Source organism: Buteo buteo, chromosome 10 (assembly GCF_964188355.1).
Source record: "Buteo buteo chromosome 10, bButBut1.hap1.1, whole genome shotgun sequence".
NCBI lineage: Eukaryota > Metazoa > Chordata > Aves > Accipitriformes > Accipitridae > Buteo > Buteo buteo.
The window spans coordinates 7,513,216-7,527,812 of record NC_134180.1 but is presented as its reverse complement, the minus strand read 5'-3'; the positions used below and the strand labels follow the sequence as shown (position 1 = coordinate 7,527,812).

At 49.1% G+C, this 14,597-nt stretch overlaps 1 protein-coding gene across 1 annotated transcript; it reads right to left on the bottom strand.

Annotated features, from left to right (window-relative positions):
- Nucleotides 1–4,707: 4,707 nt before the first annotated feature.
- On the bottom strand, nucleotides 4,708–12,507 carry TNFSF4 (TNF superfamily member 4). The gene is made up of 3 exons (XM_075037514.1): nucleotides 12,310–12,507; nucleotides 7,491–7,533; nucleotides 4,708–5,758 (listed from the first exon to the last, which is right to left on the bottom strand). The coding sequence occupies exons 1-3, from the start codon at nucleotides 12,505–12,507 to the stop codon at nucleotides 5,403–5,405; spliced, it is 597 nt and encodes a 198-aa protein (XP_074893615.1). The 3' UTR covers nucleotides 4,708–5,402.
- Nucleotides 12,508–14,597: the final 2,090 nt, after the last annotated feature.

The following is a 14,597-nucleotide window of genomic DNA, read 5'->3' as shown; positions in this document are numbered from 1 at the left end:
GTCTTGTGATGACAGGGCAGCCTTGCAGGGCTGCAACATGCCCCCTCACTCCTGCTGTGGTGCAATCCCTCAGGAGCTCCTGCCTCTGCATCCATGTAGGGCTTATTTTCTTTACAAAGATCCAGATGTTTCCCCCACACATACGAGCTGCCACTCACCATGTTTACACCACCTGCCAGCATATCAGGCAATATCCAGTCCTCATAAATGTAGGGACATCCCATGCATCTTTTTCCCTCATGACTGTCCGAGCTCATTGGGCCATATTGTAGTTAGGAGCCTCTCTATTCAGCCTGAAGCTCTCTAATTTTCTCATCCTGATGTGACTCAGTGTGCCTGTTCTCAGAAAATGCCTGTTTCTTCTCACCCTGTTCAAGTTCTGTTGCAATGCAGATGGAGGCAGGAAATCACCTAAACCTCCATCTCCAGGGAAGCTTGAAAAATCAGGGAAAGACCAGAATTTAGCTAGTGATATTGGCTTGCTTTTGCATGGTGATTTACACTGATGTGGAAGACAAGCAGCAGGCATCACTCAGCCTGTGAGAGAACCTGCACGCTGAATGAGGCCTCCCTCACTGCTGTATGACAGCTAGCTGCAACCTTTCTGTTGAGTTCATGTCACCATGCAAAGGTGATGGGACAGGGAGAAGAATAAACCAGAGGGACCCCAACTCCAGCTGAAAGGCTGTGATGGGTGGGACATTCTTCATGAATTTTGATTTAGGCCCTTTTTTGGATAAGCACCAAAACCAGGTCCAGGAACAGAGACCAGAACTCCAATCCTAACCTCTCCTTACTCATACCTCTTAGCTTAGGGCCACAACAGCATACTAGGTAGCAAGAGGAACGCTTCAACATGGCTTTGCCTGCAGTATCCCATGGCCTGCTGGTTGGAGATGACTGACCTCCAAATTAGTAGGACCCGAACACTGGTCTCCAATGGTGTTGACACACAAAGGACGGGCACCCTGAAGCCCATGTGGCCTGTGGAGATCTTGAGGGCTGTCTGGGGAAGGGAAGAAAAGATGATGGCTTCCTCCTGGCCCTCTCCAGCCTCCTAGAGGAGAAGGAGTTGTGGGAGCAAGGCAGACTGGATTGCCCTCTGCAGGGCTTCATAGGCACCTACCTCTCCATCACTCACAGAGGGGGAGCAAGGTTGCCCTCTTGGGGCCAGGGGCCTGGCGTTTGGGGCAGAATGCCACCGAGAAGAGTCTGGGCTCCATGGTCACCAACTCGGTTGGGAGACCCCAAGTTAGGCAGAAGTCCAATGCGCTCCTTTAGTCCTGTCTTCCACCTGTCCTACCCTGTGGTCCCAAAGTCCTAAGCACAATTCATGGACCTGCTATGAGCATCACATCTCTTCTGAGCTCTCCTTCTCTGTGCTTGCCTGGGCTTTCTGCCCAGTGCCCTTCCCTGCACTCAGCTCCCCACTGCCCCCTCCTGCCTTGGCCTGTGGGTTTTCTAGTCCTGAGGCTCCTGCTGCCTGGTGCGGTGAGCGCAGTGAGGCCTTGCTGGCACAGCACGTGGGGTGCTGCTGGGATATCTTTTGCCTGGGGATGCTAAGCAGCTGCCAGCAAGTGAGCTCACTGCTTGGCACCTTAATGGGGAGACATGCCTTCAGCCTCTGCTCTGCTTGCCCGGGTTGCTAGCTCTTTACAGCCTTCCTCATCAGCTTAGAGAACTGAGCAAATAAGCTTTCCGATCCTCCCTAGCCTTAGGGCATACAAGGCTGCTAATGGCAAACGACAAATCCTTCTGCAGCTCTCTTGCCACTGTCCCTTTCTGGTCTGGTACCAACTCCCATTCTCCCAGTCCTCAGTGAGTATTACTCAGTTTGGTTCACTTGGTGGATCACCACATAGCTGGAAGCAAGCATCCCTGGGGCTGGTCTGGATCACTTGGAAAACAATAATCATCAGCTCAGAGAACAGTTCTACTGGCTGAAGTTATGGATGTTGCTGAGAAAAGTCTAGTAGGTCAAACTTTCCCAACCAGTTACTGTAGGAGACCATTGGATTTTGTATCATACTTTCCCATTTTGATGCTTGAATATGGAAACTAAATTCCTGTGCTTTCTGCCGTCTGAGCTGGACAGTGCTAGCTTTACAGCAGTGGGATCGATTGCACTTTGCTAAGCACACTCCAGCTTTCTTGTTCTCTCTTGTTAGTGAAGGGGACAGGCAATAGCTGTGACTCATGCTTGCTGATGACATGTAAGTGGTATCTAAAAACCACAGGCTCATTATCCACCATTACTAGTAACCATTTGTGGTAGAAAAGGAGATGACTTTTGAAGGGACGTGAATGGAATTTAAATTAAATGTTTCCCATCATTTGTTCTTGTACCCGTGTAAAGAAAAGGAGCCCCCATCCATTCTGCGCTGCCTTCAGTAGTTTCTTCTCGGCTGGAGAGCAAGAGCCCTCCGGCTCTGATGGGTGCAGTGAAGCCAGCTCCTTCACCAGGGGTGACCATGGCTCTTACATCAGGTTTGTCACCCTGTCCCCTTGCTTTACATGAGTGGGGAGGTTGGAAAGAGGAGAGAGAAGGGAAGGAATACACCATGGCCACCTCATGGTAGTTTATGCAGTAGCATGTGTTAAACACAAGTCACAGCAGCAGTGGAGATTGCTTTAAAATCATGGAGGAGTCAGTAATCTCCGGTTGACTACTGTATTCTTTGAAATGGGTCTTGTGAAAAGCCCTGTGAGGGACAGACCATGAGGTCCTGTTTCAGTGGCCGTAAGCATGGGAAGGGGAACACACTGTCCCTCCAGAGTTAAGGATTGTCTCCAGAAACTGCCTAGTCCAGCCTTGCACTTCAACACCTCCAGCTGTAATGAGCTTTGAGGGGTGACCTAAAACTTCAATGCACTGACCTGGTTGAACAGAGCTGTATGATGTGACTTTAGCACCATCTACAAGCTCCCACAAAGCCTTAACAACTCCAATAACAAAAACTAATGTTTCTCATATCAAAGAGACTTTTAACCTTGTGGAGGAAGGGGTCACTAAATACAAACAGAAGCTGATAGTGTGGAACCTTAGTGGTGAGGATAGTCAGTCCCAAAGGTAACTAATCTCAGGAATTGAATTATTTCAAACTTTATTTCAAGACAAGTGCATGATGTACATGTATATGTGTAGGTCAGTCTAGTTCAGCCTGAAAGTGCAGGGGAATCAGTGTGTGAAATGCCCTCTCCTGCTCTAAGCAAGAAGAAAGGGTGCACCCTTCTGAGGTACAAATCCATTTGTGTTGTTTAGGTTTAATCTTTCTTGCTGTCCTGTGCACCCCTGTCCACACCACTGACAGGGCCTGCCCTGCCTGTGTTAGCCGACATTGGGAAGCACCAGCCCTGCATGCCCTTGGGGGGAGCTGAAACTGAAGCTGAACTGTAAAAAAAAAGAAAGTATTTGAAAATTTCATTTAGCTTTCATACCAGTGAAAATGTCTGCAAACACAGACCCCTACTCCCGAGGGACACTGCAAGCCTGAAGGTTACAAAGGAAAGTTTTATTGGCTTTTAGGAAGGGAAACACATTCTCACTTCAGCTGGGGAGTGTGACAGTCCCCAGCTTGGGGGCAGGGTCCAGCTGCCTTCGATCCCTGTGGTGGACAGAGTGGCCAGAGGTAAAAGCCCAAAACGCCCCTTGCAGCTGGGGAGGAGCATCCTGTGGGTGCAAGTCAGCCCACAGCTTCTCAGTCCTGAGATGAGAAAAAGCTCCTTCTGGGCACTGCATGAATAACTGCTTCGGCCACGGCGGTTTCCCCTGGGGCTGTGGCCTGGCCCCAGGTAGGGAAGTTCATAAAGCCTATAACAATAGCATAAAGCATATAGAAAAGCTCACCAAGGCCTGAAAGATTTCCTTAGATACCTTTGGCACCTGAGCCCACAGGAGTGCTCAGCCCGGAGCGGGTCAGCTGGGGAGCCAAGGCAGGCGGCAGCACTGTGCCCATGTACCAGGGATGCTCCGCGGCATTGGGAGCATCTGCAAAGAGGAGCTTAGTGCTGACAACCCAAAGTCTGAACCCTTCGCAGTGTTTCTAAGAAATCTGAAGTAACATTCTTATGCCTATAGTATAAATACATAAATACTTTTAACAAAAGCAGTGAGAGGCTGAAATGTTGCTGGAGTTCGTTGGAGCCAGGTAGTCAACTTGCCCTTGAAATCTACCGCACTTCAACCAAAAATACAACAGTTGCTGGCTGTGCTCAGGTCACGTGCTGCCTGCAGCGCAGGCAGAGCAGGACTTGTCCTCAGCAGCCACAAGCTGTAATGAGAAGAGGGATGCACAGCCCAGGATTGCTGAGAGCAGTCTGAGTTCAGCAGGAGCCAGGCAGGGTGTGCATGGGTACACAGGTGCATCGTGGAGGTTGTGCCTGTGAATCTCTCTGTGGTGCATACCTGTATGACAAGATCTACTGCGAGGCTCATGAGAACCATCTCAGTCCTCCCAGAGGAAAGGATGCTCGGACCTGCAGGTTTCACTTGGTCCATTAGAGAGAACCCACCAAATCCAGAGTCTTCATGTTTTTCCAAATTTTCGTGTGCCTGGATCATTTTGGGGTCAAGCCAGTCTGTGTGTGTGCGCTTGAAGAAGATTCTCCTTCAACTTAACACCGCCAAGAGCTTGTGTCAAGATGTAAATGTCCCACCAGATATTCCCTCAGCTCAGGCTTCAGTAGCCTGCAGATAGCTGGAACAGCCAGTGGGCCTCTACTCTCAAAAGCTGCTCCTAAAAACCTCATAGTCACTGCAGGACCTGTGTTTCTGCTGTCCAATGCAGTCCTGTTAGCTCATTTTGAAATACCACCTTCTTTTTGTGGCCTTTAACTCTCAGAGAGCATTTATCTGGACCACTGCAAAGGAAGTTGCTTGCCGCCTCTTCCCTGTCTTCTGCCTTGCCAGGCAAAGGGCTGTTGAGCAGGTCTGTTCTCCTCCTTCTCCAAATGGCTTCAAGACACTTGAGGTATCTTCCCAATTTACCAGACTTTTATTTTAGCAAATATACAGCGCATTTGTACTATATACGGATACTGTCAAGTAAGTAGAGAAATCCAGGGTTTCTCTGAATATGAGCTAAGCTTAGGTGATTTTCTTTGGCTTTCATTTCTGTTCCCCTCAAGGGCTTCGCGCATCCCTTTCTCCACTGTTAGAAAGATCCATCCGAGGTAGCAAAACAGCTGCGCAGAGCTCCAAAGAGATGAACACGGCATGCACTATATAAAGCCCATTTGCACTGTGATTTATCTGCACTCCAGCTGAGGCCTTCCGCAGCCCCAAGGAGGGAGGCTAGAGCAGTCTGCCTGTACAAGTACAGCCTGTGAGAACAAGCCTCCCACATGCAAATGGATTGGTAGGAAAGGCTATAATTTACATGTTACATTTCATACATCATCTTCTACGAGCAAATGAAGGGACTTAGTAACACAAGGCTAAACGACAAATCCCCAATGGTGGCATTGGAGCTGGTCCCCAGGGTGATGTTATCTTCAGAAAACAAGTAGAGCACTATGGTGAGATTTACTGCATTGCCACTGACCCAGACAGGTTGCTCCCAGAGAGCCGTGCTCCTCATCTTGTCCGTCTTCCACAGTGTCAGCTTCAGCAAGTCCTTTTCTGAGTCAGGCAAAAAGATAATGCCCTTCAAGGACAATAGGTAGAGGCCATCACAGGTGATTATGATGGAACCATTTCTGACCTGAATAGAGCCTACTTCAGCAGTGAGATTCACAGCTGCTCCTTTGATGCTTTCACCTGGAATGGAAGAAAGCAAAGATGATCCCATGAGGACAAATGTCTTCTTGGAAATGGGTTGTTTTATACAGACTGACTGCAGGAAAGGTGGAAAAATATAGGAAAGGAAGAGAGCGAACTAGAGAATAGGGCAGACCAGAGCTAGAATATCATCTACTCTAGACAGGCATCATCTACAGTGGAAGTTTCCAGGTTCCCACTCCTGAGCGAGATGTGCCTTTTGGACTACAACTCCAGTTTATATGAATTATTCCTCCAAGTTTCTATTTATGCTTGTCTTTCTTAAATGTCTTTCTTAAAATACAGACATGTGAGTTTAGGAAGAACAGGTTTCTAAAGAGAACAGATAATAAAGACAGTAAATAAGAAGAGGAAAAGGTGTTCAGAGCTGGAAGGAAGAGAAAAAGTGCTTTCTGTGGAGATGCTAGTAACATAAGTCCTTAACTCTGGGTTTGTTTGGGGGTTTTTTTAACAGGAGACAGCATAAAAGAGCGGCGTAGAGACAGAAACAGAAGAAACAAATTAATACAGAGCAGGGTCAGGAGAAATTAAACTAGAACTTAGCATGAAAGATTTCCTCTTGGAACGGGCAGTAACAGTTGCCAGGGCTATGGTGGAAATGTTTCCCTGCCATGCTCCCGGGTTTTCAGCACACCAGCTGAAACCCCTGGGACCAGGGGACCCAGAAGGTCTCCTGGCAGGCAGCACAGCCCCTCCGGGCTGAGGCCAAATTTCTCAAGCTTTTTCTCTAAGAACATGGGTTTCTATTAGGTTACACTAATTGCTACCTTACAATATTAACTGTAAGTAAAGCCGTCAACAATATTTTTAGTACAATTTAAAAATTTTAGTATTTGCTTCTATCATTGAGATATGTCATCGGACAAAACATCCGACGTAGTCAGCACACAAAGCATTGCTATTTCTGCTACCGTGTGTACGCTCACTTGCTCTTCCCCAGGAAATCATTTACATTTTTCATAAATCAGGAAATCATTGACTTGTTTCAGAAATACCCCAAGAGCACACCACACGTATTCAGTAAATTCTCAAAAATACTTTTCTCGTTCTTTCGCAGAGTGAAAGCTTGGTTTAGTAGATAGGTAAGGTTTGCAGAAATCCACGCTGGTTTTCAGGTTTTTTCTTCTGCTCTGGGAAAACCCTTTTGTTTGGTTTTGGCACCTTGCAGCACTGGGTCAGATTTGGCCTCTCTCCCCCAGACAGCTCTCCTGGCACCTTCCTCCACCAGAAGAAATAGCCATTGCAGTAACACAAAGCGCGTTATTAACAGCCTCCAGCACTTTAGGGGCCACCGGCTGCCACGACAGTGCCCGGGGACCGCGGGTCGGTGCGGGGCACGGCGAGGAGCCGGGAGCCCTCCCGGCTACCGGGGGGAGCCTTCCGGCGGCACCGGAGTACTGGGGGGAGTTGCAACGTGGGGAAGCCGGGAGCCGCCGCCGGGTACCGGAGGAGCCTTCCGGGGGTACCGGTATCCCGGGAGCCCCCCCCCCCCCTCCGCAGGAAACGCTCCGGAGAGCCAGCCGGGAGCCGCCCGGTAAGCGGCGCAGCGCTCCGGCGGACCCGGGAGCCCTCCCGGGGTGCCAGGGCAACGTAGCGGCTGCTGTACGGGGGCAGCGGGCCGAGGGTACCGGCGCTCGTCGAGGGGCCGGCGGCAGCGCTGCGGGACCCCGGGAGCCCTCCCGGGGTGCCCCCTGCCCCGACGCCCACCCACCTGTGTAGCGGATGTGGGTCCACAGCACTTGGTCGCTCCGAGGCTGAAAAAAACAGAAGAGAAATCCTCGTTAACGCACCCGGCGAGCCCCTCGCTGCTGCCGCGATGGCTCTCGTTTCCCGACCGGGACCGCGCCTCCAAAAGCACCTCGGGTAGCCTCAGCTGGCACGGCTGCTGCTAGCCAGCTATGCTCTTTACCTGCTTTTATATCATTATTCTAAAATATGATTTTAAAGTGGTTCCTAGCTCGTCCGACTTCCAACCCGGTGCTGAGCCCTCCAGAGCACGCCAGGTAGCGTTTGTCCTGTTTAGAAAAACATCCTGGTGAATGTAATCGAGGCAGACCAAACAGTAAGAAAGGACCTCGGGGTGCAGAGCCTCTTCTGCATGACGCCCTCGAGTCTGACTTACAGCTGGGGGTGCCTGTTTGCAGAGCTGGGACCCACACATGCCCCCGCTGTCTCACTCTCCTCCTGCAGGGCACTAAGACGTGGGTCCGGCTTTATGGTTTTCTGCACTTTGGGTCAGGCTGTTACTGCATGTGTGGCTCCCTTAGAAGTGCATTAAGACACGTTTAAGATTGATTTGCATTTTATGAGTGTAACAGAAAAAGTGAATGCAAATACAGAAATGTGTATCTTACTGATCAGATACGCCCAACACCAAGCTTCTGTATTAGATTTTTAAATCTGAACTTTGCATCTCAAACCCATCTCTCATCTTAACCACAGGAGGCCCAAGTCTGCAGTCTCTTCACAACCACAAGTCTTCAGCAATTTGCCTGATTAAAGAGTGAAAGGTTAGGCTGGCTGCTCCGTGTTCTTCTCTTTACCTATGCCAGCGGTTTCCTAAGGGAGAAGGTGAGATGATGAGATGTATGTTGGGCTGACTTTCATATATTTGGCTTTGTGTTACAGGAGCAGAGCAGCCCCTTCACTCTGAGCACACAGAAAGTGTTGAACAGAGAGTGAGCACAGACATGCAAATCTGCAGGTTCAGTGCTGCGCCCTGGTAAAGGCAAGCCGCAAGGGAAGGAGGTTGGAGTCGGGCTGCCATGTGCAGTCTGTGCCGGAGGGTGAGGTGGGTGCTGCGTGCTGGTGGTGGGAAAGGTCTGCTCTGGCACCCTCTAGTGCTGTCACAGCTGATGCTTTGCCACTTGCTCCACTGGCAAGGGTGGATTCTTCTATCAAATACAAGCCTTTATTGCACACTGGCTCTGGTGCAACTATCTATCTCCCCCAGCGTTACTGATCCTATCCTAAGCCTCAGCAGCTTGAGTTTTACACTTACTCTTTTTCTAGACACCTAAACTCACGAGCATTTCACTCTTTGGCTCAGGCAGCTGGGATTTCCAGGTAGTTTCCCAACAAGTTGATAGTTAAGCATAGGACCCAACGAGATGATAGCTAAGCACAGGACTGCTGAGCTTCTGAGGTCAAACGACACCTACCGCAGTATGTCCTGATCTGACCACTGGTGGACATCTTAGGGCATCTTAGACACAGACAGGTTGGGTGACAAACTTGTAGCAATGGTAAGAATATCAGCCCCGTTGTCACTAATGGACATTACCCATTTTACATATCTCTGCCAGTTATTGCACAATCTCAAAGCACTTTGCAATTCTCTACTAGTAAATTCTGCTGAGGAGAGAACATATCAGTAGGACTGGAAGGATGTCTGCGAGCTAGTAACAAAGTTAGTCACCCTCTTTCTCTGTTCTTATGGTGTGTGGGAATGGATGCCAGGAGGGCTGAGGGCACAGAGGTGCTCCTTACTTACCGCTTCGCATTTCCCCATATCATTTACATGCAGTTTCTACATCATTTTTGCCTGTTCTGGATTCCCAAACATGAATCATAGAATGGTTTGGGTTGGAAGAGACCTTAAAGATCATCTAGTTCCAACCCCCCTGCCACGGGCAGGGACACCTTCCACTAGACCAGGTTGCTCAAAGCCCCATCTGACCTGGCCTTGAACACTTCCAGGGATGGGACATCCTCAGCCTCTCTGGGAAACCTGTTCCAGTGCCTCACCACCCTCTTTCAGTTTGAAGCCATTAACCCTTGTCCTGTCACTACATGCCCTTGTAAAAAGTCCCTCTCCAGCTTTCTTGTAGCCCCTCTTTAGGCACTAGAAGGCTGCTATAAGGTTTCCCTGGCGCCTTCTCTTTCCCAGGCTGAACAACCCCAATTCTCTCAACCTGTCTTCATGGGAGACTTCATATAAGACTTCCTCCTATCTGGGACATTGTGTCTAGAGCCATGCCACATGGCAGAAGTTTCAGGAATAGGTTTGCACTGCACAAAGTGCACATCTCAGGGGACTGTAGCAATACATGCTGCTTGAGAGGACCGTTACAATCATGTGCCTGACTCCCTGTGTCATACAGATTGCAGATGGCTGTGCACTGGAAGTGGTTTGTACCATCTCCACACCGGGAGATATTAAGATTATGGCCATATTTTCCTTATCTACATTAAAAATGCACGATTACTCCTCCTGCACCTTTTCTTGCCCTGTTCAGCCAAAACCTTCCTGCAACATATCATTAGAAGCCTTTGAACTCCCAACAGCTGCTCAAGGCTTTTACCTCCCATGTGTTTGCCATTGGGGGGTTGCACAGCCCCTGATCACACCTGTAAGTGGCTTGCCCGTGGCCTGATCACAGCCAGTGTGGCAAGAGCAGGTAATTCCAGCAGAGTTGGGAACTCACAAGCCTTGCAGATGCAAAAGCAGACTAGCACTACGTTTTTTTAAAACTTGCTCATTTGGAAATGAGAGCTGAGGCTTGCTTTCCAGGCAGCATGATGACAGAGACTGGAACATTGCCCCTTTTTGTTAAGCGTGGTCTGGGCTGCAGATGCTAACTTTCCTGAGCATGTGCCATGATATTATTTGCACTGTGTTTTCACAGAACGGGCCAGGTTTTTTCAGGAGCTGTGAGGACCATGGAAAGTAATCAAATACGGTCTTGCTATTAAAGTTAGTGTGGCACTCTCCAGCCCTGGAGAGCAGGAGGAGACTCATCCCAAGAACAGGGACAGCCTCTCAGTTGCTCCCATGGACCAGCGCTCCCAGCCTGCTGCTCTGATGCTGCTGTGCCCCTACTTCCATAAAGTCTGTCTCCCTAAACTGCCCCGAGAGTCAAGTCAGATTAGCACTGCTGCCTCTTCTGTAGACAATTATATGGTCAGCTTATGGTTATCCTACTGAGCCCTGTAATTCCAGTGCAATGAAACCCCCCCATGTACAGCCTCTGAGACTGCTCCTGCACAGCATGGTGCAGTCAGAACAGGACACGATAGTTATCTGGTTAAAATAATATAAACCAGTTCTGAGCCTGCAGTTAGCAAGTGTTTAAAACTGAAAAGGTCCTCTGGTGATTCCCAGGGCCTGGACTTTTCATTTGCTGCAGCTGCTGCTCCTTGAGCACCCTGTTTCAGTTGTTTCTGTTGAGGAAGGGAAACTCCAGACACATACTGTGTCCCCTGCTCAGCTGCTGCTGCTCTCTTGGGTTTGTAAGGCTCACAGGCAGCAATGCCAGCCCCTGCCATCTTCCTCTGGAGGAGAATTTGAGTTAACATTTTTACAGAAGAGAGATACTAAGAGAAGAGGATTCACAACCCGAGTGTGACCCAGGAGAGGTTTCTGCATCTTGAGCAGTGTGATAGCTTCCCCTTCTCTGTTGGCTTCCAGTGGGACTTCTCTCTCCCAAAGTAGTGGAAGGAGAAGAGGACTGAACTGAATGAAAAGTGTTATCTTTCAGTGTTATCAGGGTCATCATTCTGCAGTTTAATAACCACTGTAAGACTCAGGTCGGTGAAACTTGTGCAGAGCACGAGGGTTTTCATTAAACAGCAGAGGACCCAGAGCACGAGGCCATCCCCCCCTTGCATTGTTACATGCCTGGCTTGCTTCTCTGCCAGGTCAAAGTGGGAGGAAAGAATGAACTCTGAAAAGATGAAGCACAACAAGCTTTAAAGTAGTACACAGCTCCTGGAGAAGATGTGGGAGGAGAAGTAGCTAGCGCGTAAGTGGCAGTGAAAGGTTGTTGACAATCCACCAGCCTGCAAACACGTGAAAGAGGCAAATGTATTTGCTGCAATTTTTGCTAAAGTATTCTGAGTTTCAAGCATCTCTGTTGCTTATATCTTGTTTGCAGTGCTGTTAATATGTACACAAAACTCTCTCTGGCCACATCAGTCTTTCTCTCTCTCATGTACGCGTGCACACACACACACACAGGTTGTCCTCTGCAGATATAGATGACTACTCCTAAAGCCCAGTACATGTGCAGACTGAGAGTGCTGAAACATTTCAGGGGGTCTTGCTAGAGTTGTCACAAGCTAGCTTGCTTTCTCACATGTCTGCCTGCACATGTAGTATATTTTAAAAGTTTAGGAGGTGTTTATGAGAACCTGGGTTCTCATTCTTCCACATGCACTTGTTGAAAGCAAACATGCACCCAGATGATCCCATTTAATTAAATGGAAATACACAGGAGTCACTGCAAATAGGGGAGGGAGCAGGAGGGAGGCAGACCTCCGTCCCCCAGAGGCCAGTGCAAAGAGCATTCTTGGAATGATCCCTGTTCCAGACAACCTGTCCCCAAACCCTGCACTGGGCAATACTGGATGTTGTTTTGAGGACAGGCAAGGTAAAAAAACAGAATGACAATCATTAAGGAAAGGATTAAAAACTTGTGGTTTGAATAGGGATAAACCTAAATGCTTTTTTCTTTTCTAAAAAGATAAATAATAAAGCCCATAGAAAGCTTTACAGGCCAACAGACAATGGGTTGAACATGAGCTCTTACCGTTGAGGGTTGCAGAGAACCTATACCAATGTAAATCAAGCAGGCAAGCAGTAATATCCACTGAGCAGCCGCGGACACGAGGTGCAGCGTGTTCCTAACCTGTCGTCTTTGCCAGCTCTTCCACTCATCCTCTGCATGTTCCCTATTGCGATCCATCTGGTCCTGATTTCTTGACTCTACATCTGGCTGTCTTTCCATCTCAGCTGCACTGCCAGCAACTGCTGGGGAAGGGGCTAGGAGCACAGCAGGAGCCTGGAGGAGCAGGGGCAGATGAGCTAGGTGCTCCTGTCCCGGGACCAGAGATGAAGTGAGGACAGTGCCTTCAGGAGACCGCTTTATGCACACAGAGAAGCAGGCGGGGGAACTTCTTTGTGACTAATCTGAATTTCCCCTTTCTTCCTTTCTTTCTTTCTTTCTTTTCTTTTTTTTCTTTTTTTTTTTTTGTATGTGTGTGTGTGTGTGAATGTGGGGGCTGATTTATTGCATCCCAGTTCAGTTTTGAGTAAGGGCCTTTGAAAGTAGATGTGTTTATGTCTTTCATAGCTTCAGCTGTGGATGTCTTGGTATGTGATGTTTCCAACAATAGCTAAGAGTTGGGTGGACAGGGCTTGTCTTCACTCAGTCTTTTGTCAGTAAAAGCTCTCATCTTTCTGTTCAGCCTCAGGTGGGGGCTTTACAGGGCTAGCTCCCTCCCTTGTTAGCAGCATATAATGCTGCTGAAATCTGTTTTCTGTAAAGAAGCAATGAATAGGAAGGGATGTGGGACAGGTGGACAGCATAAAGAGCTGGAGAGAAAACAGGCATTTTCTATTTCTCTTCCCTTTTGACTTCTGGCTTTAAAGCCATGGGAAGCTGCATGAAGCCTACGAGGGAGAAAATGGAGAACTGCTCAAGGAACATCCTTTTTTGCATACAGTGAAACCTGCGGTCCAGGGAATGCACTTGGAGGGGCACCCCCAGGCCGTCCACGCTTCCCTCCTGGAAGAGGACTGCCTGTCCCTTGGGACACCAGCACCTCCCTTTCGCTCGGTCTCCTTGTGACATTTGCTTGTGATGCACAGAGCTGCTAAATGTCAGTTGTCTGCAGCAGGGACCATCTTCTGTGCTTATTTTGGGTGACAGGCTTTGCATCCTTTTCGGGGGCAGTCCAGCACTGCTCTTTCCACCGCTCTTTTAGCCAGAATTTTTTCTGTTGCAAATTAGCATATCATGACTGAAGTCAAGCGCTGCCTCCTCCTGGTCATGATCGAGCCCATTGGGAGTGTTATCGTCTGTCTGTCTTTCAGGGATGAGTTGTCAGAAAGTTTCCCTTCCCCAAAATGTGCTCTCTCAACCTGTCACAAGGCACATGTCCTGACAAATATGCACTCTGCATGCAGAGGAGGCAAGAATGATGTTCTTTCATGTGTTTTTCCATCTAGGCAGGGATATTTCCTATAAGCATAACATAAACCAAACGAAGCGGGGGGGGGTACAGCAGCTGGGCAAGCAACCTTCTATGAGGACACCCCACCTTCACCACCCTTGCTCTTGAAAAATAACCTTGAGTTGCCAGTACCTGGTGGATTGAGTCAGGAATACACCCTGGTGTTTGTCTCGAGAGCAAACCAAAAGTCATGGAAACTTACTGAAGAAGGTTCAGCTTTCACATTTTTCCATTGGCTTTTGAGTCCGTGGTCATTCTCATCCTGTTTTCACCGGTGGCCACTTGCCAGGGCATGCTGGAGCCCCCAGCTGAACTCCAGCCTGATGAGAGGCCCCGGGAACAACCCTAACCCTCCTTCCTCATCCAGAAATATGACTGGAGCAGCAGCAAGGAGAGTTTGTGCTGCCTCTGAGCAGTTCCTTCTGACCTAGACCATGAGTGTGGAGGCAGGACTTTGATGCCTAGTGGTCACACAGCACCTGGGAGCCCGTGTGGCCCCACACCAAGCTCAGCATCAGCTGTGACCAGGCTCAGGCTTGGCCAAGTACTGTAGAGGAGTGAAGTGATGCCTTGGGGTGCTGCGGAGGCCTGCTGAGGCTGGGGGATGTAGGGAAGGAGATTGTTTGCTCTCGTGGATCTGCAATATCTTGCCATGTCTAGGTGCTTGCTTAAAAGGTCCCCAGAAAAACATTCAGCCCTGGTGTCCATCCATAAGGGGCTTGGTGGTGTGTGGGAGCCCACGGAGACTCTGGAGACGAGGAAAGCTCAAATGTGGCTTCAGAGCAGCTTCCTGGTGGGGAACAAATCCAGCTCTGGGTCCTTCCCCCATGGGCAGGGGCTCCTGCATTCCTACCTGTAATGA

Coding starts and splice junctions, on each gene's coding strand:
- TNFSF4 (XM_075037514.1), bottom strand. CDS start 12,507: ATGGAAAGACAGCCAGATGTAGAGTCAAGAAATCAGGACCAGATGGAT. Junction 7,534..12,309: donor GTTCTCTGCAACCCTCAACG/GTAAGAGCTCAT, acceptor TGTTTTTTTCAG/CCTCGGAGCGACCAAGTGCT. Junction 5,759..7,490: donor GACCCACATCCGCTACACAG/GTGGGTGGGCGT, acceptor CTTCCATTCCAG/GTGAAAGCATCAAAGGAGCA.